Source organism: Lontra canadensis, unplaced genomic scaffold, assembly GCF_010015895.1.
Source record: "Lontra canadensis isolate GAN:19392208 unplaced genomic scaffold, GSC_riverotter_1.0 scaffold1, whole genome shotgun sequence".
Lineage (NCBI taxonomy): Eukaryota > Metazoa > Chordata > Mammalia > Carnivora > Mustelidae > Lontra > Lontra canadensis.
In genome coordinates, this window is record NW_022630995.1 from 51,262,834 (window position 1) to 51,287,567 (window position 24,734).

Here is a 24,734-nt window from a genome sequence, read left to right on the forward strand (position 1 = left end):
TACATTTTCAGTTTCTGTATGAGCAATTTATGAAACAATTTCCTAGTGTTTTTCTCCTGGGGAAAACCTGGACTGTTTTTTTCTCTATCCACATTTTTGTTACATTTAAATATGAAATATTTAAGGGTGATGTATTACATCTATTTTTGTTAATTAAGGGGAAAATTGTGGGTATACTTATGAGTGAATGTTTGTTGTGTTGGGTAGATGATTCAGGAAACATTCACCAACTCATTATCTAGTATCAAGTGTTGCTCTAGGTGCTGGGGATTGTGAATGAAATGGACAAAAATACTATCTACTGACATTTAGATTCCAGTGGGAAAACCACGTAAATAAAGGAAATACAGGGTCTCTATGATGGCAGTAATTGCCAAGAAGAAAAAAGAGTTTAGAAGAGTTGAGGGGAAATGCAGTGTGGAAAATATAGTTCTGGATAAAACAACCTTCAGAGGCAGCTAAGGTGATAGTGGAATAGTGAGCTGACATTGTCAAGGTAGTAAGTCATGTAGAAATCTGGGTGAAAGTTGGTCCAGGCAGAGGAAACCTCAAGTGCAAAGGCACTGAGACAGAAGCATGCTTAGGATGACCAAAGCACACTGAGGAGACCAGTGTGGCTGGAATGAGTGAGTAAGGGAGAAGCAGTGAGAGTTGAGATCAGAACGTTATGAAAGATTCATTCATTCTGCATTTTGCATGGGTCTTTACTTCTTACTTTTAGACAAATGAAAGCTTTTGGAAGATTTTGAGCAAAGTTGTCACATGATTTGTTACATGTTTTAAAAAGTTGACTCTGGGGATGCCAGGGTGTCTCAGTTGGTTATGCGCCCAACTCTTGATTTCAGCTCAGGTCATCATCTCAAGGTTGTGAGATCAAGCCCCACATGGAGCTCTATGCTCAGGGCAGAATATGCTTCTTTCCTTCTCCCTGTCCTTCTGTCTCTTCCCTCACTCACACACACTCTTGCTCTCTTGTTCTCTCTCTCTCTCAAAATAAATAAATCTCTAAAGTAATAAAAAACAAAAAGGCTCACTCTGGCTACTTTTTCTATAGAATAGAATAGGAGAAATTAAGGGCACACTATGAGAGGTGACCTAGATGACAAAAATCAGAAAGGAGAGAGAATGGTAGCTTGGATCAGGGAATGGCAGTGAGGTGCTAAAAATTGGTCCAGTTCTGGATAGTCTTCAGTGGATTTGCTGATGATTAGTATGGTAACAGGAGAGCTTCCTCTTGGCATTACGGGGATAGATAGCATGTACCTACCTGGAGAATTCACCTTTCTGAGACAGGTGGAGTTGGGGAGAGTCCACTCAACAAAAGCCTCTGATTTTAAATGGCCACAAATCAAATGTTCACATGCCAGTTATTCTCAATTCTCTTTCTGTCCATTCCCCAGTAATCACAGAGCATTCCAAAGGTGACAATGTATGATGGATGGAAGATTAAGTTGCTTCTATTAGTAAATTTCAAATTGTGATGCACATGAATTTTTTCACCTTATCTCCAACTAGTGTGTTGCACAGTCACTCAACTTTATGCTTCTTATTTCACACTTGCATGCCCCAGTGTGTTAGTCCCTTCCAATAGGACTGATTTTGCAACTAGTCCCAACTTTCAACTAGAGAGGGTAATTGTTTTTTTTTTTTTTTTTCTGGAAACGTGCTCTTCCAAGACTCTCCCTCTTGAGCTCTCATGGTTAATTCAGTTCTCAGTGTCTAGAGATTCATCACCTCTTTATTTCTCACCTACATCTACATCTCTCCAGCTAATCCACCACATTCCTAACTCATTTTTTCACTTGGAATGGCCTCTTAATTAGTTTCTTTGCCTGTAGTTTGGCCACACTTACCTCCCAGTCAATTCTGTACAAAATAACACCAGTGATCTTTCTAAAGTACAAATTTGATTATGTGCCGCAGCTTATACTCTTTCATTGGTCCCCCAGGGCTCTCAAGATTAAAAAAAAAAAAAAATCCCTTTAGCATGCTTAAAGAGTCCTTGTGATCTGGTCCTGCTTACTTTAGCAGCCTTGTGTCTTGAAATAAATTTTTCCCCCATCCAATCTATGTACTCTCTGTGGCCCCTGTCTAAGCAAGCCCACTCAGGGAATTGAGTTCTTGCCCACATCTGAGACACTGCAACTACTGTTCCCTCTACCAATAATGCATTCTCCTCATCTTTCTGTGACCCCCAGTTATCCTGAAGATCTCAGCTCAGGTGATTTCTTTTTTTTTTTCCTAGGAAAACCCTCCAGATTCAAGTATCTGTCTAATGAGCTACTGTGACGAATGACCATTGCTCTCAATATAATGTCTAACAACTGCCTGCTTACTTCTCTGCATTCCCCATTGGACTATAGGCTCTAAGAGAGCAGGGGCTACCTCACTCATACATATTATATTCTCCTGTGTCAATGAGGGGGGCACATATTGGATGCTCAATAATACTTATAGAATTGTCTTGGTTTTAGATGGAAAATTTTAAGAATCATAGCTGGAAATCCTTAAGCTTTACCTTTTCCCTTTCACTCCCTGAACTCTAGTACTCTGCACATATACACACCTACAAACACCCTCCCCACCTCTCACACATACATACACTTGCACTTTTACCAGTTTCAAATTAATTTGTGTTAGGACAACACTTCAATTTAGAAAATGACTGGGTTTTTACATTTAACACATTGGTCGATCCTCTCCTTGAAGCTCTCTTCATTGGATTCCCACAAAAATATTACTTTCTAAGGTCTCCTTAGATTTCTCCCACCACTTCTGCTCTGGCATCCTTGGCTCCTCTTGTTACTATAATGTTGGCCCCTTGTTCTTGTCTCTCTCTCTCTGTATGTCTCTCCTCCCTGAAAATCTCATTCACTCTTGTCACTTCAACTATCATTTATATGGATTAACCCCAATATTTGTCTCTAGCTCTGGCTTCTCTCCCAAAATATATCTTCATATTTTAAGTTATCAACCTGGCAGCTCTACTTGATTCCCTGCTGGCTTTTCAAATGCAGGTCCATCGAAATTTTAATTATCTTCACCTCCCTACATGTTTCTGTTTCCAGTTTCACTTAAGTATGAGTTGAAGTGACTGTCTGGATCCTTATGAGTTTCCTTTCCCCTAAAATGACCCCAGACCACAACAATGGGTCTCCAGAGTTTTTCTGCACTAGATGGCCCACTTCCTGGCTACAACTAATTGATCCAGGGATATTTGCCTGACTCAAGATGAGCCAAACAGAGGCTCCCTTTTTGAAATTTGAAATTTGGAGATGTATAGATTCCATGGTTTAAAGTGCCTGGAGATAAGATGTGTTAAGGGCAGCATGCTCAAGTACAAATACACAAACCACTACTGTAGCCCCACCCCACCCGAGCTGTGTTCTTTCTGTCCTCAGCTATGTCTTTGTTGTATAGTTCTTCCTTCAAATTCATGAGTTATCCTTGAATCCCTTCAATATTTTTCCACCACTTTTTTTTTTTTTTCATTCTTGGACTATTTAGAGCCAGGGAAATGTTGACAAATAATCCTTCATGTTTCACAATCAGTTTAGATCACCTTTGATGCCTCTCCTTGGTCTCTTCATCCCTTGGTTCTGCTAGGTTCATCTCTCCTTCTTTCTGCCCAGGGACGTGACCTCTGGCTCAGACCTTTGCAGCAGCCCATTCCCTGGTCTTCCTGTCTCCGTTATTTTTTTTTCCTCTTTCTTTCATCTGTGGTTGCTTTTGTTTTTATTATTGTCAGTTGAAACAAACAGGACACTGCTGTGAGCATGCCACTTCACTATCCAGAAACGTTAATTAAATCTTCATCATTCAACTCTCTCAGAGATTCTTGCAACTCTTCACAGTCTGGTCTCTCCCACATTTCCAGTCTGGTGAATTCTCTCCTGAAACCACTGCACTGTAAAATGAAGCTAGCTGCTAATCTCTGATTATGACCATTGCTGAGACTTTTCATGCAGCTTCGATTGGGTGCATGGGGGAAGAACCCTGTTTGATGTCATTCATTCATTCACTTACTTATTCAACAGATAGTTATGAAAAGCCTATATGGCCAAGCAGTCTTCTAGGTGCCACAATACTGTGAAAAGAGAGCATTTGAGTCTAGAACTTAGTGATGAGAAAGAGCAAGAAATAAGAAGTGGGGGGGGGCGGCATGAGGGAAAGAGGGATCACAAAGCACAGAGGCCTTAGGCAGGGATAATCCTGGTTTAGTCAGAGAACTGAAAGGCTATGTGAGGAAAGCGCTGTGGGTGTGAGGGCGGGGGTTGAGAATAAAATTGGTCTTGGTTGAGATCAAAGAGAGGCCAATGCATGGTGAGGAATTGGAATGTCATTCCCAATGTAATGGACAACCACTGAAAGGCTATCACAGGGGAGTTATATGAAAAATACACTTTTTAATCTAGCTACTGTGTAATAGTGTGTAAAAGTGAAAGTAGGAAATCAGCTGTGTATTTCTTGCATGGTGGCTTGGGTCTAAGACTATATTAGGAGACTTGATGAGAATTAGTACTATAAAGGTTATATTTTAGAACCCACAGAAGTTAATGATTGGATTATACTGAGAGGTCTTGCATATTTTAGTACATAATGATTCATTGAAGGAATGATTGAACTGTTATGAATCAACCAGATTCCAGGAAGCAGTCCCTGATGAACCCCAACCCTCCTGCTTCTCTACTCCCCTTCCTCTTTCTAATTCCCAGGACTCTTGAAACACATTCTTATGGACATTAATCTTCTTCCGTGGATTTAGTGATTTATGTGCATTCCTTACCTCCCCATCTAGACGATAAGTTTCTTCAAGATATTCATCCCCCACAGTACCTTGCATATTTCACATGGCACATAATCAATGCCAGCCTTTTTTGAAGAATGAATGAATAAATGCATGAATGAAATCAGATGGAAATTATTTGAAAGCCAAAGTTCTCAAATAAAGAAATGATGACTGAGCCCAGCATCTGAAATCTGAGGATCTTTCCAGATCGAGTATCAACTGTGCAGCTTGGTTACTTTAGGCTCTGCCTTGCTTGGAAGCCCAGGACTAATTGAGTGACCAGGAGGGTCTCTGTTTCAAAGAACCGAGCCCTGACAGGCAGACTGAGGCTGACTTGTGTGATTAAGGACAGGTTCTCATGGCTTGCTTGGTCACACAGCAGTTTGTAACAAGTGTCTTAGTCCTTCTGAATCACAGTTTCTTCTTTTGTCAAAGAAGCATAACAGTAGAAATGCCTCAGCGCTGGCTTATGAAGAAATAATAATGATTAGTCTTATAAATAGAGCTCTTGCTATGTGGTCTACAATACCCTGAATACTTTAACTGTACAATATACTAATCTATTTATTGCTCCTGATAGCACTAGTAGGTATACACTTTTATTATCCTCCTTTTATAAATCGTGAATATGAAGCACTTAGCACAGCACCCAACACAGGAAAAATCATTCTGTAAATGCTAGAGATGAAAAAAATGCAACATGAGGTGTGGAGCCAGAATGCATCATTTTAAAACCCAGTTTTACTGCTGCTTTTTGACTGTGGATGAAGTACCCTTTATAACCTCAATTTTCTCATTTTTAAGATGGACTGATATAAGGAATAAGTAAGACAAAGTTCGCAAAAGTACATATCTGCATAAAATTACAACAAAATCCTGGATCGATGTAGATGTTTGGGCGGTGTGAGAGGTGATTTTAATGAACATATGTAAGATACCAGTCCATTTACATGCAGTGTTTTGAGGAGGAAGCATCATATGGATCTTCAAAGGAGAAAACTCCTCATTTGTCATTGTTTTGTTATTGAAGTGAATAGTCTTTCAGAAAGTCATGGTCTGTGACTTGTGTCCAGAGGACTGAAGTAAAGCTTGAAGTAAAATGAATACCTCGTTGCTGAAGATTTTGGTTCAGTGCTAGTCTAATCCATCTAGGGCATCTGGGCCAGTTAATTAAAGCATTCCCCCTGAGTGTTCCTTCCACAATTTAGAAAGCACCTCCTCCTCCATTATCTTTTGTGATCCTCCTGGAAGTGTTGTAAAGGAGGAACATTATCCCAGTTCTTTCTTTTCTGATGTTCTATCTCCTGCAGTTCCTAGGTTAGTTCTGGGCTTACAGGAAATACCTGCTCTGCATCAAACTGCTTTTGACCACAAAAATGAAAGTAGAGTGTCCCTGGGTCTGATCATTAGCTTATATCTTCTCAATTGTTTGGTGTTCTTTCTTAGCATTTTGAAATTTCTTCAGAGTCCTTTCTTAGTGAAAATTGGACATTCAGAGATAGGAATGCTAATTAAAGCTGCTCTTTCCTTCTGAAAGAGAAGGTTCTCTTTCTGTACATTAAACACACACACACACATACACACACATGCACATACACGTATCTTAAGTGACTTGTTCTTGATGAAGTAGAGTCTAAATTTGGGGGTTTAGTTTAGGGGTTGGCTTTTCTTTTCCTATTTAAAGCAGTGTTTACAGGTTATTCATATTATTAACTGTGTGGTAGACATAATAATGGTCCTCCAAAGATGTCTGCATCCTAATCATCAAGACCCCATGGATATGCTGGTTACATGGAAAATATAATTAAAGTTGCAGGTGGAATTAAGATTGCTATTCTGCTGACCTGAAAATAGGAAGGTTATCCTGGATAATCCAGGCAGGCTTGATGTAATCACAAGATAAGCGAAAGAGAGATGCAGAGGAGTCAAGTTCAGAATGATACTGGCAGGGAAAGACTTAGCTGGCCACTGCTGGTTTCGAGGATGGAGGTAACCATAGCCAAGGCATGTAACCATAGCCAAGGCATGTAAGCCAGAATCTGGCAAAGGCCAGGCAACAGTTTCTTTCCTAGAGACTTTTAAAGAAAGACAACCCTGCCAACACCTTGATTTTAGGCAAATGAGACCCATTTCAGACTTCTAAAATTCAGAGCTGGACGAAGGTAAATTTGTGCTATTTTAAACCATCAACTTTGTGGTAATTTGTTACAGCAGCAATAGGAAACTGATACTGATTTCAACATTGCAATAATATAAGTGTAGTGATAGAAAACAAGGAATCTCCAGCAGAGACAAACTACAACACTGACCAATTGTAAGTTCTGGGAAATATGTAATTCTCAGAAGAGAAATGATTCCCTTTCCAGCTCTCCAAGCCTCTGATTTTGGATCTGGGGTAGAGAGAACATTTTTCCTTTGCCTCTCTTTTTTTTCCAAATGAAGTTTAGTTCCTTTCACCAAAAAGATTCACAGATACAGCCCCCAGCTTCTCTGTCTGCTCGTTTGTAGCGGATGCCAAACCAAGTCTTAGATGTAGCTGATTTGGAAACACTAGCAAAGGCTAACACTCATGAGCAGAATCTGGACATATACAAAATTAGGCTTCACCTTCATGCCTAATTCACCATGTCTTCTCTTTCTTGTGGATTTTTCTGTTCTCACTAGAAGAAACCTTTCTCTTCTGTAGTGCATGGTTCTTCCTTGCTTCTGTCTTAGATATTAGGTAGATGCCTTAACTCCATATTATAATGGAAAAAAACAATGAACTAAGAGTCCAAAGACTTGGCTACAAATCCTAGTTGTCAAGCCTGGGCCAGTCACTTCAGAGAGCTACTAGCATTTAGAGAAAAGATACCTACCATGACCTACACCTTACATTCTTTTTTTTTTTTAAGATTTTATTTATTTATTTGACAGACAGAGATCACAAGTAGGCAGAGAGGCAGGCAGAGAGAGAGAGAGGTGGAAGCAGGCTCCTGCTGAGCAGAGAGCCCGATGCGGGCCTCGATCCTAGGACCCTGGGATCATGACCTGAGCCGAAGGCAGAGGCTTTAACCCACTGAGCCACCCATGTACCCCTACCCCTTACATTCTAAACATATACTGTGTAGGCATTCACTGAACATTTACTATGTGTTTATTCATCCCCAGCAGGAATGTGCACATATTAAGTTCAGGGAAAAGGGACTTCTGTATTCACTAGGGCTTCCCCTGTTCTGACTTTGTAGGTGATACAAACAATGGTGGCAATCGTGTGTGTGTATGTATGTGTGTGTGTATGCACACATGTGTATGTGTGTGTGCACACATGTGTATGTATGTGTGTATACATGCACACATGTGAATGAGAGGATGAATGAACTAGCAAAGAAACAAAATTGATTTAGAAGTGTTCTCACAAAAGGACATTGAGACTTCTATGAATAATTCTTTCCAGATATCCCTACAACTCTTTATACAACAAAGCATATTCAAGATAATTATTCACTGTCCCTGGAGATTTGAAATGCATTCCAGTTCAAACCTGTTGGGCTTTCTTTCCCAAAGTGCTGCTGCAGGACAGGAAATGAGCCAGTGCAGCTCAGAGAACACCCTAGTCATGGGAATCTCATGCCCAAGAACAGAGAGAACCAAGCCAATGAAGCAATCAGTCTGGGGCAGCAGGGTCCTGCCACAAGTGAATGGGAAGGCATCATAGGACTTTGAAGAGATATTGAAGGCCTCATGACCTAGCTATGGCTAATGCCATATCCAGGGAGATCACTAGTATTCATGCTTTAAAAACCACCTATTCAATTTCCAGGCTATGGCTGAGAAGGTAGACTTAAAGAGATAGCCGGCATTGCTAAGAGCTCCAGAGCTTGACAGACCAGGGAAGGAGGGCGAATTCAGGGTGAAATAACCCCTTGCTCAACCTTTTCCTATAGTCTGCTTTACTCCTATTTAACTCTCATCTCCCTGGAAGTCTGAGAATCTCACAATTAGAAAACAAGTTACATTCAGCTGTGTACTCTTGACTGTGTCACACGGGCTGCCATGGAGGATTGCTTGCCTCTTTCCTCAGCACTCTTCATTTTCTTCCTCTCTTCTCTCCTCGTTCCTTTGCCTATCTCCTGAGTCCTTTCCCTCCTCTTGTTTCTTCTTTCTTTGCTTTCTTGATCTGGTTTCCAGGAAAGAACTTGATGTGAAACATTTACATTTCAACAAGAGGTAAGAGCCACACCATGTGCTACCTTTCTGGAAACCATTTGCACTTTAAATCTTGTTTCACAGGGTCACAATAAAAAAAAAAAAAAAAAAAAAAAAAACCAGTAGTGATCTTTACAAAGGCACCACAAGGATATAAGAACACTGATTCATGGGTGAGAAATCCTGAGATTAAATCCCAGCTCCTTAACTTCTAGTAATTGTCAGGGAGGAAAAACATTTCCTCTACCCTCTTAGGTTCAGTTTCTGGAGGCCTGCAAATTAGATTAACAGAAGATAGATTAACAGGAGAAAGGCATACAATTTTTATTTTATACATATGGAAGTTCACAGAAAAGAAGTGAAACTCATAGAAACAAGTAATTAGATTGCAGGACTTATGTCCCATTTTAACAAAAAAAAAAAGGGAGTTTGGGCTTCAAGGGATGATAAATCGCAGGGAAGTGACTAGGAAATATATGAGAGAAACTTATAGAAGATAAGGCTTCTTTTAGTGAAGCTTGTTTATGCAGACTCATCTTGGTGCTCACTCTCCATCTCCAGTGATAAGAGTTGCTTTCTGATTCCTGGCATAGGAGAAGGGGTAGGCAGCTTCACAAAGGGAAATTTATGCCACGGTTAGGTAGATAAGAGGAGGACTGAGAACTCTTCTTGCATCTGGTGATTCTCAAATGCCTTCAGCGCCACAAAATTATTATGCCAAGGTGGCATATTTTGGAATGGCATATTCTGATTTTTTTTTTTTTTCATAATCTTGGGTAAGTTACTTAAGGTTTGGCATTCCAGCATCCTCATCTGTAATAGGGGTTGTGATGATTCAATGAGATAGTTCATGTAATGTGTGTAGTACACTGTTACACAGTAGGGGTTCAATAATATAATCCTAATTATAACATAATAAAGCCAAGGATTATCATCATTATCATTATTATTATTACTATCCATGAAAATCACTGCTCTAAAGCCAGCCAATTATAGTGGTAAATGGCAAAGATTGTTTTAGAGAGAAAAGAGAAAAAGGTCTGTGACATGACAGCCAAAGTTGTATGCCAGATTAAATGGGTGAAGCAGAAGCCCACTCAGTTTAATCCAGAAGACCTAGGAAAGGGAAATCAGAGCAGGAAAAAGGTTATAAATCTCAGGGAAAGATTATATTCTTAAGAATGTTTCCTAGTTAAATTTCCAAATAATCTTCTAATTTGTTTATATGAAGATTATATAACATAAGCTTGGATCACAAGATACATGAATACAATTTTTAAGATACATTAGTGCAACATTGCTGGAAGTTTTTCAAGTGGGAGATATCCCCTCCTCCTTTATGGATTCAATAGGCACTCAAGCCTGAAGGTTGGATGCTTAATTGTTTAATGGATAAACATATACATATTTTAAAGAAATCCATTTCAGACACATTTAGGAAGCTTTCAGAATGAACCCTGCAGCTAAGTGAAACAGTGTTGAGTCCTGGCATGTTTGAGTGGCAAGTTTATCTGGAGAACATTTAGGGATCTTTCCAAGTAATTGAGAAAGCCCCAAGACAGATGGATGTGATACCCTTTGGGGTGGGGACAGAACAGAATTCACTGAGGGTGAATAGCTTTCATCATTTGGTGAGAAAAATCTTAAAATTAAAAGAGACACTAAGTGTCACATACCAACCTTATCCTCATTCCTTGTTCTATGCAGATATTGAGGCCTCTTATAACAATTTTCCACTTGCATTTTTCTTCCCTGCCTCAGAGGCCTCAATTGAGCTATGCTACCTTCATAGCTTTTGCCCTAGTGGGTTCCCATTTCTGTTTCTAGAAAATCATTCCTCCTCCCCTCACTTGTTTTCAAAAACCTAAATTAGGCTTCTCTCTTCAGCAGAACCTTCTAGATGATGCCAACCATGTGGAGGTCTTGCTTCTCTTTCCTCCTATTTACTGAGAGTAGAAAATTTTTCTTTCAGAACTTGATTTCTTTCTAATTTCTCAATGGATCATCCCAGTTAATGATTCAGTATCATGACAAGTTAGGTGAGTCAAGCTCATTTTGTCCACTTTCCAAGGTTTTTGAACATGAACAAGTCAGTTCTGCTTTCTGTACCTCACTTTTAAGCCTCCTTAAAATAAAAAGATTGGATTATTTGAACTCTAAATGTTTATACAAATATAAACTAATAACTTTAAATTTAAGTTTGACTTAACATATCCTGTATGCATTGCTATTCTATTTATATTTTTGGAGAGATAATAGATAGATAGATAAATCTATCTAATAAAATATTTTTTTTCTCAACTTCACTATATTTATTTTGGTATTTGTATGATGTCAATAGGATGAAGAACATTTCTTAACCAAGGAACATCACCTAGTGAAATTTCAAACTGAAGCTAAATTTCAAACTGAAGCTAAAACAAAGAGGGGGAAATGATTAATTTCGGGTTTCAGGAAAATCATCCTTTTTGAGATTATTTAAAATAATGCAATGGTTCAGTGCAAGGAAATTGAAAGTCTACTCTGACTACTACTGACCCCCTTTCTCTCTTTTTCAGAAGGGGCCATTGGCTTCGGCATGCCTCTTTGAAGTCCATTTTTTACTTTCCCAAGAGTTTCTGGCAATATTTCCCCAGCACAACCCCTTAGCAGAGACCCAGTTAAAGAACCATTCATCAAGGTACAGGGAGGCCCAAGAGTGCAGTAGTGAATGACACCGTGTGCGAAATTTGGACCCAGGATACCCAAGCTCAAGCCCAACTCTGCCAACTCCTATCTATAAGACTTCAGGCCAGTTGCTTAATCTTTTAAAGTTTCAACTTTATCCTTGAAACCAGAGAAATAATATAGATCTCATAGAATTATGAAAGAACTAAATTAGTTATAAGTATGAAGATTTTAGAATAGTATCTGACACTTAGACCTTCTACAAAACTGTCAGCCACCATAATGGAGTAAATCAGATATAAATCATGGTTGTGCCCCTTATTGAATGTAACTGTAAAAATAATCTTGATGATCATTGGTTTTATCTATTTTTATTTTTTGCAATGGTGATAATAACACTTTTCTCATTAGTTTAGGGTAAGATTAAATGAGTTTATACATGTTAAGTACATGTGCCTAGCTTAGAGTAAGTGAGCAAGAGTTGTTAGTTTATTCCTTTGGTATTCTTTTCTTTTGGTATAGAAGACAGACCTTTGCTGGCCATCCATTATAATATAAAGAATTGGCAAACCTGAGAATAATTAGAGATAGAGAAGGCATATTTGAACATAACAAACTAGGTCGGGGCTAATAAGCTACTGTCATAAAATAATAGAGCCATCACCTGGAATTATTATTTTTTTTAATAATATATAGCCAACTGTTCTTTCCCAAGATGGCCCTAGAAAAACACTCTTCTTCAAGTGTCCCCCATTTTCCTAGACTGGTCAGATGATGCATGAAACTCATGGATGACACTATTAGCTTACAAAATCCTGCCATGAGGGTGATGTGAAAGAGACCCTGGCATTCTCAAGAGCCAGAATATGGTGTAGCTGGAGTTAATAGGAAGAGCTTAGTAAAGGTAGCCAGTACAGATAAGGATTGGCTGGGTCACCAAAACTCTCAGCTCATGGATCTTATATAGGAATGCCATTGTCCTAAAGTGAAGTCTTGCCTGGAATTAACAAAATTATATCCCTAGGTCTTTCTGTGAATTCCAAAGATGGTGGAGATTTCTTTCCTGGAAAACGAGATGTGACAACTCAAAAATTATTTGCTTAAGTATATAAATCAAGAAATCAGTTGGTAATTATTTGCTAAAATCTGCTCAGGGATATAAAGGGAATGTAATGAATTTGGTAGTCAGACAAAGCAATGTTTAAATTCAGCATCTAGGAGCACCTGTGAGGCTTGGTTGGTTAAGTGTCTGCCTCAGGCTCAGGTCATGATGCCAGGATCCTGAGATGGAGCCCTGAATCGGGCTCCCTGCTTCTTCCTCTCCCTGTGCCCCTCCCTCCAACTGCTCATTCTCTCTCTCCCTTTCCCTCTCTCTCAAAATAAATCAATGAAATCTAAAAAATGAAGAAATAAATAAATAAATAAAAATTTTAAAAAAAATCTGCACCTATAGCTTTTTAGCTGTGTTTTGTTTTAATATGAAATCATATAGGGTTAAAAGAGACAGAGTTAACTTGACCTAATTAATTTCTGCAACTCTTTAAAAAAAAACTTTTGATGTCCTCTCATCAAATACTCTCAGGAATTTCAGAGAATGGTTACTTAAAACATCTCTTTACCCATCAACTTTCGAGAACCGCTTCCCCTGCACTGATTTGCTTACAAACTGAAAATAACATGTTTAGATGGATTGGTGGTTGGGCAGATAGATATTTCTCAAAGACATAAAACCCAAAACAAAAAGCACTGTTATAAAAGCCAACTTAGTGGTCTAAGTATATTCCTGATGCCCAGAGGAGAAAAATAGTCTGGTAGGTCAGGAAGTCTTCATGGGGGAAGGACTGAAACCCGACTTAGGAGAAGAGGGGATGATAAGGAGGAGCAAGGTCCCTTCATCCACCTAGACCCAGCAGAGCCTCTAAAGAGTTGGCCTTGCTGTTGTAATCCCACACCTGCCATCTGTCTTCTAGGCACTGGGCTCAGCTCTCCACAGTTAACTCTCACAGTAAGGATGAGAAGTGGGCAGTCACACTCCCATCTTGCACTTAGAAAACTGACAGAGATGGAGTGGTTTCCTCAAGATCACACAGCAAGCAAGCAACAGAACCAGAATTCAGTCCAAGTCTGTGTACCGCAAAGCCTGTGTATGATAGATAAGTTCTTTTTATTTATCTTGATTTTTTTATTTAAATTCAATTTAACATGTTCTATATTATTAGTTTCAGAGGTAGAATTTTGTGATTCATCAGTTGCATATAACACCCAGTGCTCATCAAATCAAGTGCCCTCCTTTATGCCCATCACCCTTACCCCAGCACCCTGCCCACCTCCCCTCCAGCAAGCCTCAGTTTGTTTCCTATAATTCAGAGTCTCTTATGGTTTGTTTCTCTGTTTTTGTCTTATTTATAACTTCTAATAATAATGAAAGCTACCATTTTCAATGATTACCACCTCTGTAAAGTCTCCTTCCCATTCCCACCACTCATCTTTCCCCAGGTGGAGTTGGCTTTTCATTCTTGTGCCCCCATTGTACTTCATAGAAAGATTTTTTCAAGTGCTAGTGCATTTCTCAGTCACTTTCGATTTCATACCTGCCTCCTTTATTATACCATATGCCCCCACAAGATAAGGTTGGACTTTATCATTCAAGTACTGTTCAGAGATCATGGTAGCAGGTTAACAAATGTTAAGAAATAAACAAATGAATGAATGCCTATTGCCTACCAAGCACTGTGCCCACCACAGCTTTGACAAGTAAGTTAACCACTTTATGCTTCAGTTTCCTTGCCTGTAAAGTGAAGATGACTATAAAACCCACCACACAGAATTGTGGGGAAGAGTTCATTGTTGATAAATCCCTATACTATTGATCAGCACATAATAAATGCTTGGTAAACAGTAACCATTATTACAACCACACTTAATTCTCACATTTCCCTTTAAACAGAGTACTTTAAACAAAGTATTATAATCTCAACTTCGCAGAAAAGGACCTGTTTTCAGAGAGCCTAAGCTACTTGCGGAAAAATCACACAACAAGAAAGTAACAGAACAAAGAAATGCCCCCCACAGTCCAAGATATTATTCATAAACCCTGATTTTTGTAGTGAGTTCCAGGGGCTGGGGCTGGCTTCAGCAGAGTGGAAAAAAAAAAAGGGTGTTTAAGCCAGTGTGCTCCTGGCATAGAGCAGAGTCTATGACCATTCCCACAAAGCTGGCTGGGATGTTTGGTGTGGTTTGGAATAGAATACCCGGTGGGATCCCGCATCAGGCTCTCTGCTCAGCGGGGAGCCTGCTTCCTCCTCTCTCTGCCTGCTTCTCTGTAATCTCCGTCTGTCAAATAAATAAATAAAAATCTTAAAAAAAAAAAAAAAGAATACAAACTCCAGGGGCACCTGGGTGGCTCAGTCAGTTAAGCGTCTGCCTTTGACTGGAGTCATGATCCGGGAGTCCCATGACTCATACTGGGCTCCTTGCTCAAGGGGAGAGTCTGCTTCTCCTTTAGCCCTTCATCCCACTCATGTTCTCTCTCTCTTTCTCAAATAAATAAATAAAATCTTTGTTAAAAGAATACAATACAAACTCCAGGATCCTCTGAATCAGATTTTCCACAAGAGAATATTTTTAACAAGCATCTTGTGTGATTTTTATCATCAGGGAAGTTTGTGAAACTTGGCTTTGAGAGAGGCTGAATCAAGAGTTGAAAGGAGGATAGTGTGATTCCCCCCTCCAGGGGGCAGTTACTGAACATCAGTGTTCTTACAAGGTACTGCTCTGCCCTACTCTCCAACCATTCCTGTTTGTAAAATACAAGGACCAAATCAATCTTCCTAATAATGTTCTTATTGTGTCCGAGGGGACCAGACAGCCCCAGTGGAGTGGCAGGTGGGAAGCAGCTTGGATGCTGGTGGTGACAAAGGCAATCGTGGTTCTTTTGCTCCTGCACTTTTCTCCCCAGAAAAACTACCCACGGGCTTCCACGGGAGCTTCCTGACAAAGGCTCTAGACAGCAGCCACGACAGCCGATTCCGTCCTAGCATCCCGAGAGGGGGCTGAGCTGTCTGGCGGCGCGAGCTCTGGGAGGAGAGAGCCGCTGCTTGGGCAAAAAGGGAGCATTCGCTGGCTTCCTAGGCAGCAAACTAGCGCGCAGCCAGCCTGCTCAGCCCGCGCCGCGTCGTCAGCGCGTGGAGCGCCGCCGTGCTCTCCAGGGCAAGTTTCCTGGGAGTGTCCCTCCTCTCCACGGACAGAGCAAAGTCTCCCGCTCTCCAACAGATGCTCCCCTCACAGCTCTAAGTGCAAGTACCCGCTGGCAGCAGCGCAGAGCCGGGAGGCAGGCGCGCTCTGGCTGGGGGACCCCGCTGGGAAATGCCAGCATCAGCATGAGAGGCTGGACTCCAGCCCCGGTCGGTCCTCACCCCGGGGGGCCACTGCTCCGCCCGGTGCGTCTGCGAGGAGCTGCTCACTTTTCCCCCTCGCGACTCTTTGTTCCAAGCCAGAGACTGCTCGGATTCTCTAATTAACTCCCTCCGCTCCAAAGGGGTCCGGAGGCTGGGATGCTCTGCCAGCTTGAAAGATGTTGACTCTCGAGTGGGAGTCGGAAGGACTGCAAACAGTGGGTATTGTTGTGATTATATGTGCATCTCTGAAGCTGCTTCATTTGCTGGGACTGATTGATTTTTCGGAAGGTAAAGTGGTCGCTCCCACTCTGTGCGGTTGGTCAGGTCTGGTTCGGAACCGGATACAGAAACTGAAGAAGTTGAGGAGGCTTGATACCCAAAGTAAAAGTTTTAAAATATGCATGCTTGCCGTGGAGCTGCCTAGCACTGGACAGTTCATGTCTGTTTACCCAGATATTTGACACTGGGAGGGAAGGGATACTTCTTTCTCTTTGAAAGCTCTTGAGTGTAGGGTGATATTGTGGGTTAAATATATTTCCAAGGTGCGAAGTTGAGACTCTACTATGGGGTGGTAATACAGGTTGTTTTTTGGTTGTCAAGTTCATCATGGCTACCACGCCTTAATGTCATTAGGAATTTTATTCTCTGGAGGAGTACCCTGATTTATGAGGGAAATATCTGTGTGTGTCTCATTAAGTAGGAGGTGTGGGGGTGGAGTTGGGTTGTTGATTATGATGTAAAATGGGTAGGCTTTTCAGTTAAAATTGAGTTAATGGGTGTTTGGCAAAAATGTTCTTGAACACTTAATTTGCAAAAGTGTTTCATTTACATTTCCCAATGAACCACTTTGCTCATCTCTTGAGTGGGAACCCATATGCACAGGGCATCACTGTTGCTATCAACAAATATTTTATCCATCTAATATAAATTTTACTACTCAAATCAATTTTATTATTCAAAGGTGGGGTAAAAATGTTGACTGACTTTGCTTTAATAATTTGAATAGATGTGTGTATGTGTGAATATAGAGACATATATACCATATATATGCACATTTATTTTTTCATGAAATAGTTTTTCTACTGAAATAAGATACTTTGAATTATTTAAACCTCGGCATCCAAGGTCAATTCTACATCTAAGATCTCCTATCTTCCCAAGCAAAAGAAAGTAGTTCCTAAGACACTTGCTAATATTCCTTCCAGATAAGGGAAGGATCTTTTATTGCCGAGTTTTTTATGATTGTTCAGTTCTCATGTTGTGTGTAATGTTGGAAGATGATGGAAATATTTAAGCCTGCCATGCTTCTCATCTTTCTAACTACAGGAGCTAAGACCTGATGGATACAACGACATCATCCCAAACTACATCCGGTATACAGGTTGTTTCTGTTAATATGTTATAATGGTCAATGTATCTTATCTTTAGGAAGTCTTTTTTTTTTTTTTAAACAAAGTGAGTTTGTTAGGTTCTAACTATTTAGACCTCTGTAAAAACATAAGTTCCCATGTAATTTTCATATCTTCTTGTAAATATTCTCACTCTGTGACAAGCTCTGCTTAGGCACACAAGAGAACAATGTTGTCATGGGATTAAAACCTCAGAAATTAGTTTCTTCCTTTTCTCATATTACACAGTGATTTTATTTAACCCTTGGAAGGAAAACAATGCACCAGCAAACATCTCCAAGTGCTACAGAGCAACCTTTGCATTGTTTCAGGATTCTGCCTCAGTTTTCTAATGCTGGTATTGTAATAAAACGCAGATGAGATCATTTCAATTTCTGTAATGGGAATAGTTTCCCTTTGTTAAATTTTGTCACCATATTAGTTTTTGTTCTCTGAACTTGGCTGAGCAATAGTCCCCAAATTTAATGGATAATACTCCAGAGGGCTTGATCTCATAGCCAGGTGAAGCATTTGCTGAATGACAACAGCCATGGGGGTATTGAGGAAGTCAACCTTCCCAGTGCTATAAGGTAGCACTTTTATTCTTTTATTGCCCATGTTGATAATGAATGCATTTAAAGTCAAAGTCCCTAGGTTTAAAACCCCTGCAAATGACTCAGCTTTTCTTCTTAACTTCTATTTTATGTCACTTAAAGTTGAAGATTTTCACATGAAAACTTCAAATTTGAGTTCCAACAATATGAAAAGTAGAATTGTAAACCTGACTCCCTCAACTACAATCACAGATTTTTGTGCTAGTCTGAAATGTCTTTTGTGGGGTGGATATCCATATTCATTTTCAACTAATATCCATATCCATAAATGATTTGATATTTCTATGCATAAACACACATATAGATGATGTACCTACACTTTTATAGCTATTATGTAAAATGTCCAATATGCTGGGGGCAATTTGGGCTCAATATAAGTCACCATCGTGCTAATATTCAAAGATGCTGGTACCATCATACATGAGGTATAACCCATTTTACTTGTTAAGTCTATGATTTTTCGTTCTGAAGTACATATTAGAAAATGCTGATCTAGTTCAACTCTTTCATTTTACATAGGAAACAGCTACAACCCAAAGAGGTTAACTGATCTACCAGAGGCAAAACTAATTGGAGGAAAGACAGGACCAAAACCAAGGACTACTAAGCAGCATATGGTTATAGTTTTTCTACCATACCACACTTTCTACTTATTTCTTTTCTTTAGTATTGGAAAAGAGAGTGAATGAAAATATATGTGGGAAATGTCCTGAATTCTGATATCTTGTCCTAAACAGTCCACTAACACCCTGAGAGATTTCTGGGGGGAAATACATCCATAGGAAAGATTACACAACAACTACACAATTTCTACAAGGTGTCGACTCCAACCCAAGTGTGGGATCCAAGCATGGCATGTAAGTGAGCTAAGCCAGTCTACTGACTATATCATAGACTAGTGGCAAATTGGAACAAAAGCAGCCAAGCCAAGTGGTCTCCTGAACTTCTTTATCTCTGAGACCTACACTGCATTTTGACTCTCTGTGATGTACACTCAATGGCTGTAAATACCTACTCCAGGTAGAATCCAACAGTGAGACTCAATAAGACCATGAGAACTATGGCAGAAGCCTCCTGTCTGTGTATTCTCAGGCTGTGGGTAGTATCCAGTGAGTAGCTGACCACCAGCCAAGTGGAGGAATAAGAAAAAAGCACAAAATACAGAGAAAGCCACAAACTATTAGATTATCCCTCAGCCTTTCTACCTTCAAATGATAAAAATTCCCAAAAAGGCTATCCCAATGTAGACTGCCAAACTTCTCACTGACTGCTCTAGAAAATACAGCCCACAATAAGGCCAGGGAATTAACCATTCTTTTTGGTGGAGAAATGAAGATGAAGCTCAGAGCAGAACCGTGAGATTCTTTTAGGCCACACTGAACTCTTATACTATCCTCAGGGGCAATGATTCTTTGCTGGTACAAGAATGGAGCATTTTCTCTAGTATGACTATACATTGATTTACTTAGAATGTAGTTCTGAATCTATTTGAATGAGAGGGTCTGTGGTTTTGTTGGGATAAAGCAATGTTACCATAGTATTATCATCTACAATGGCTAATGAAAATTAGCCATGGGTAAAAAAGAATAAAGAGAAATATTTCTACTCCCACCTAAATTAGATTCTGATTTTGATAAAACCTCATTTTGAAAATACAATTCTCCTTCGGTTGAAATTCAAGGTTTAGGAAACAAAAGCAATTTATAAAAAGGATTCAAGAGACTAAAGGGATTTTAATATGATGATTTGAGGTTTTACACATATCCACTCATTAATAAAGAAAACTATGAAGAACACTCAGAAAATGGATCTTATTATTTCATACATTTAGCATATAATATATGTCTTGTTGAATTCTAAATGCATGTAGTGTTCTCTGGTAGGCTTGGATGGTAGAGAGGTGTGCAAGATGAACATTAAAGGAATGTACCTTCGGTGAACTTACATTCTAGGAAAGGAAATAATTTACCAAACAAGATAGAAGAATATAAATGCTGGGTATTAGAGAGAAATGGCCTGCAGAAAGATGGATGGAATGGTACATTCCAGAAGGAAACGGTTATACAGGACTTCACAATGTGAGAAGGACTTCCCAAGTTAGAGAAGGGAAGAAGAACATTCTAGGCTAAGCAAAGAGCATGAGTTGTGCCCTTAAGTTCGTGGATAAGGGCAGTGGCATTCACACAGATAGGTGTCAGAACATTGAAATGGGAGATGTAGCTGAAGAGGTGGTTTGAAGTTCAATGCTAAGAGTATCTACTTATTCTTCAACCAGTGAAGAACCATTGATTCAAAGTCTTCAAGTTTGGGGAGAAAAGTGAGCAATGTGACAGACCATTGTTTTAGGGGTTCAATCTGGGAGTAGGTGAAGATGAATTCTGTAGTAAAATCATGGAAGCAGAAATATTAGTTATGCTCTTGGAACAATTCAGGTGACAAACAGGGCAAAAATCTATGGATTGCCCTTCTCAATAAAATACTTAATGTGAACTGTCAATTTCCAGTTTTTCCAGAAATTCATGTTTACTATAATACCTTTGGCCTGTACTTGTTCCGAGATACCATAATTGTATTTTATTTTAGGACAACATTGTTAGGTTTTAAATATCTTTCTTGAGAGAAAAAAAGAAGTGGAAAGCACACAGAGGTTGTAGTTACAGATATGGTAGCACCATTTATGGTGGGAACTTAACAGTTCGGATAGGTATTTTGACATTTTGCAAGGTCTCCAATTATTTTGAATCTTTCATTTTGGAAAATCATATGAGGCACAGTACAGAGAGTGGTATAATGTACTCTCATGTGCCCATCAATAATGAGCATCACTTTGCCATTTGTGTTTTGGCAGTGGCTTGTCTTTGAAAATATTTCTCCCTTGTCTGCAATATGACAGGAACTTTGCTAGGCCCAGGATACAAAGATGAATTAAAGATAGTCTCTAACCTCACAGAACTCTCCCTTGTTTAGGTAGATGGGGAATATATAGGAAAGGCAATACATTACAGTAGATAGATCAGTATAAGTAAGTCCAAGATACAGAAGAATAATGGAAAGTAATTAAGTCCAAATGGAAGAGCTAGAAGTGATCAGAGATGCCTCCCTGGAAGAGCTGACTTTTAGGCTGGATTTTTATGGATAAAGAGAAGTATATCATCTTCATAGGCCAGCAAGGTCCTTATGTAGTTTCCATATGCAGGACTCTGCATGAGGTAATTCTATATGCCAACACAGGAACATGGTCCACAATGCAGAATTCAACAGAGAGTGTCAAAGGGAATTAACACAGTTTTATTCTTTCTTCTTGATTATGTAATTATCCATGCTATCTACCATAAGAAGACACTCAAAACATTACAGTGTGAGTGACTTTTACTCTCATAGAATAATGGTGCCTGTGTACTTCTTCTTAGGCTGCATAATTGAGGGCCTCCAGTGCCTCTTTCACGTTTCCATGGTAGCCTGGAAACTGTTGATTAGTTGGCTGCATTGGTTTTTGTTTTGTTTTTTTTTGTTTTGATTTTGATTTTTTTTCTGTGAGGGAGATTTCAGATCAAAATCCCACTTCAGAGTAAAGATACCCACATACCAAAGGCATCTGGAGCAGCTGTTCATTAGAACTCCATGACCATGAGAAATAATTCCAAATGAGATATCCAGCAGTAAGCTGAAAAAGCCCAGCTTACATGTGCTTTGATTTGGCTGGGAAAGTAGCCCTTTCAGTTTTATAACTGGGGGGGAAAAAAAGCCTTAAATTTATTTATTTTTTTATTATTATTTTTTTAACTTCACAGACAGAGATCATAAGTAGGCCGAGAGGAGGCAGAGAGAGAGGGGGAAGCAGGCTCCCTGCCGAGCAGAGAGCCCGATGCAGGGCTTGATCCCAGGACCCTGGGATCATGACCTGAGCCAAAGGCAGAGGCTTTAACCCACTGAGCCACCCAGGTGACCCTAGCCTTAAATTTACACGTGACACAAACACATATGTATCAAGCACCTACTGTGTGAAGGGACATAGAGGACAAAAGGGCATTTTGATGAGAGTACAAACTTGAATAACTAATCCAAGACAAAAAAGAGTCTGATGAGAGGGAGAAAGGGCTTTATAAGATTTGAAGAGAACAGCCATCCCATCCCATTGGAAGTTTTCAAGGAAGGTTGAAAGAAGATAGTGGTGGCATTGAATCAAAAGACTGACAGAAACTGGAGGCTATGAAATATTACACACACACACACACACACACACACACACACATATTTTAAAGCAATTTCCTGAAATCATCATTTGTAATCAGCTTGGTTCTAAAAGTCCTTTAACCCACTTAAGATACCAAGGGTCTGCTTCAGATCTGGCAATGTACTTGGTACTGACAAGTTTGGGGAATATTATTTTTCAGTTTTGCTTACTTTGAGAACTCATTCCCCACCTCAGCTAGGAGCAGAGAGCTGGAATCTTAATGGGGAGGAGAGATGAAGGTGGAGAAGTTGTACATTTCAATGGCCTCCAGCCAAAGGTTATCAGGACCACACCTGTAGTAGAGTAATTTGGCCTCATTGCTTTTTGCAGGAGAGGGGGAATCCATACCATGGAGAGCAGTGGAACAGCTCAGTAAGGAGATATGAGAATGGACTTAGTGCATTTGCACTTCTGTTGGGGGATTATGATTTTGGAACTGGGGCTTTGCTCTGGATTAAATAAAGTCAAAAAGCCAGCCTAATTCTATGATGATCTTAATAAATCTCTTCTATAACTAGTATAGACTAGACAGAGGCTAGAGCTGCAGTTGGCAAAGAAACAAGCCACAGTAACTAGGATGGGGAAACTTTGGTCATTTTTGTGGTTTAAACAAGGTTCATATTTTTGCCTCTTTTCACATATGATGATAGAGTGATCTTGCTTTTTTGTCTTGATCTATCAAAAGTACAGAGTGGTCTTGTCTGAGGTTGATATTCTGTGAAATTCAGAGTGCTTATATTCACTAAGGGAATGCCAAGGTCTGGCATAAACCAGGGCAGCTCCCTCAGAATGGAAGGCACTGCTTTCTCCTCAGACACGATCAGGAGAGCAGAGTAAGAAGAAGGGCAAGTGTGTAGGGTATATAGCAGACAGATCTAGTTTCAAGTTTAATTCGGTAACTTTGAACAGGTTGCTTCACCTTCCTGAGCTTCAGTTCCTTTTTCTGTAAAATGAGTTTAATAAACCCAACATTTTGAGATTGTTGTAGGGAATACAAAATATAAGTGAGATATGTAGCTCCATGACTGGAGCACAATTAGGAGCCAGTAAATGCCTTCCTTGTAATAACTTTGGAATCACTGTTCAAATTCCTTGAGTTACTCCAGTGATTCTCAAATTTTACTGTGTGTCAGAATCACTTTCATGGCTTGTTATATACTACAGAAGGGTGGACTCTACCCTCAATGTTTCTGACTCAGTATATCTAGGTGAGGGTCTGAGAATTTAAATTTCTAATGACTTCTCACTTTAGCCTCATGCAGCTGTCAAGGGGCAACACTTTGAGAGCCACAAATCTGAGAGGCCAAACGCATGATATGAGCAATGTGTTATTCACTGAGGTCTTTGGCACCTGCAGAACTTTATTCTGGAGCAGTGGTCAGCCTTCTGTTCTATAGTAAATACTGTAGGCTTTGTGGACCATGCAAGCAGTCTGTTCTAAGTAGTCAACTCTGTTGTAACACAGAAATACACAAATGAATGCTCATGGCTATGTTCCAATAAAACTTTCTGGAGAGAGATGCAAATCTGAATATTAATAAAATTTTTATGTCACAAAATATTATGTTTTTTAAATTTTAATCATTTTAAATGTAAAACAATGCTAAGCCTGCAGAGAATACAAATAGACAGCAGGACAGATTTGCATCACTGTAATTTGCCAATCCCTGTTCTAGAGTTGGCAGTAAAGGAACCTGTTGAGAAGGGGTCTGAGATTAGTGAGATATTGCTCTTTGGAAACTTGTCTAGATTTTCTGAGCCCTCAGTCTCATTGAATGGACAGGAATTGAGTACCTCTTTGGGGATTGATGAAATTATCTGCCAAATTAACAAATAATTTGAATTAGCGTGTGTGTGTTTGTTGAATAAAATGTCTTTTCCTCTAACTCCACATGTCTAGGCCAATTTAGAGTTACTTACATAAATTAAGTCATCCACATGATTTTGTCACACAATGAGTCAGTGCTGGGCTAGACAGTCTGAGTTGCCCCCTTTTACTGATTTTCAGCTTAGGTTTCGTTGCCACTAGGACAGGTGGCATTATGCCTCTTCCACTGAATTTATAAACCCTTAGCTACTGTATTTGTTAAAGACATAAAGACATATTTCAACTTGACCAATTATACTGGTCCTCACAGTATTGCATTATATTGAGCCTTTTGGGTGTAGGGCAAATACATTGAATCAACAAACTTTTTTTCTTAATAAAATCATCTTAAATCTAGATTCTCTTGAAAATGAAAAATATAGAGGGGCACCTGGGTGGCTTAGTCTGTTCAGCATTCTGCTCTTGATTGTGGCTCAGGTCATGGTCTCGGGGTCATGAGTTCAACCGCCACTTTGGGCTCCATACTCACCATGAAGTCTGAGTTTCTCTCTTCTGTCCCCATCCCCCCCACACACAATAAGTAAATAAATAAATAAATCTTTAAAAGAAAGAAAATGAAAAATATACGA

The 24,734-nt window shown here is 39.6% G+C and overlaps 1 protein-coding gene across 5 annotated transcripts in view; it reads left to right on the forward strand.

Annotated features, from left to right (window-relative positions):
- KCNIP4 (potassium voltage-gated channel interacting protein 4) overlaps positions 1-24,734 on the forward strand; it is a 1,119,538-nt gene that overhangs the window by 877,710 nt on the left and 217,094 nt on the right. The window contains exon 1 of one of the 5 annotated variants that reach the window (XM_032854154.1): positions 15,829-16,329. The exons of the other annotated variants lie outside the window; for them this stretch is intronic. Coding sequence (XP_032710045.1) covers positions 16,218-16,329 — 112 coding nt within the window. The 5' untranslated portion in view covers positions 15,829-16,217. Of the gene's footprint in view, positions 1-15,828; positions 16,330-24,734 lie in introns of those variants that run through there. 5 annotated transcript variants of the gene reach the window in all.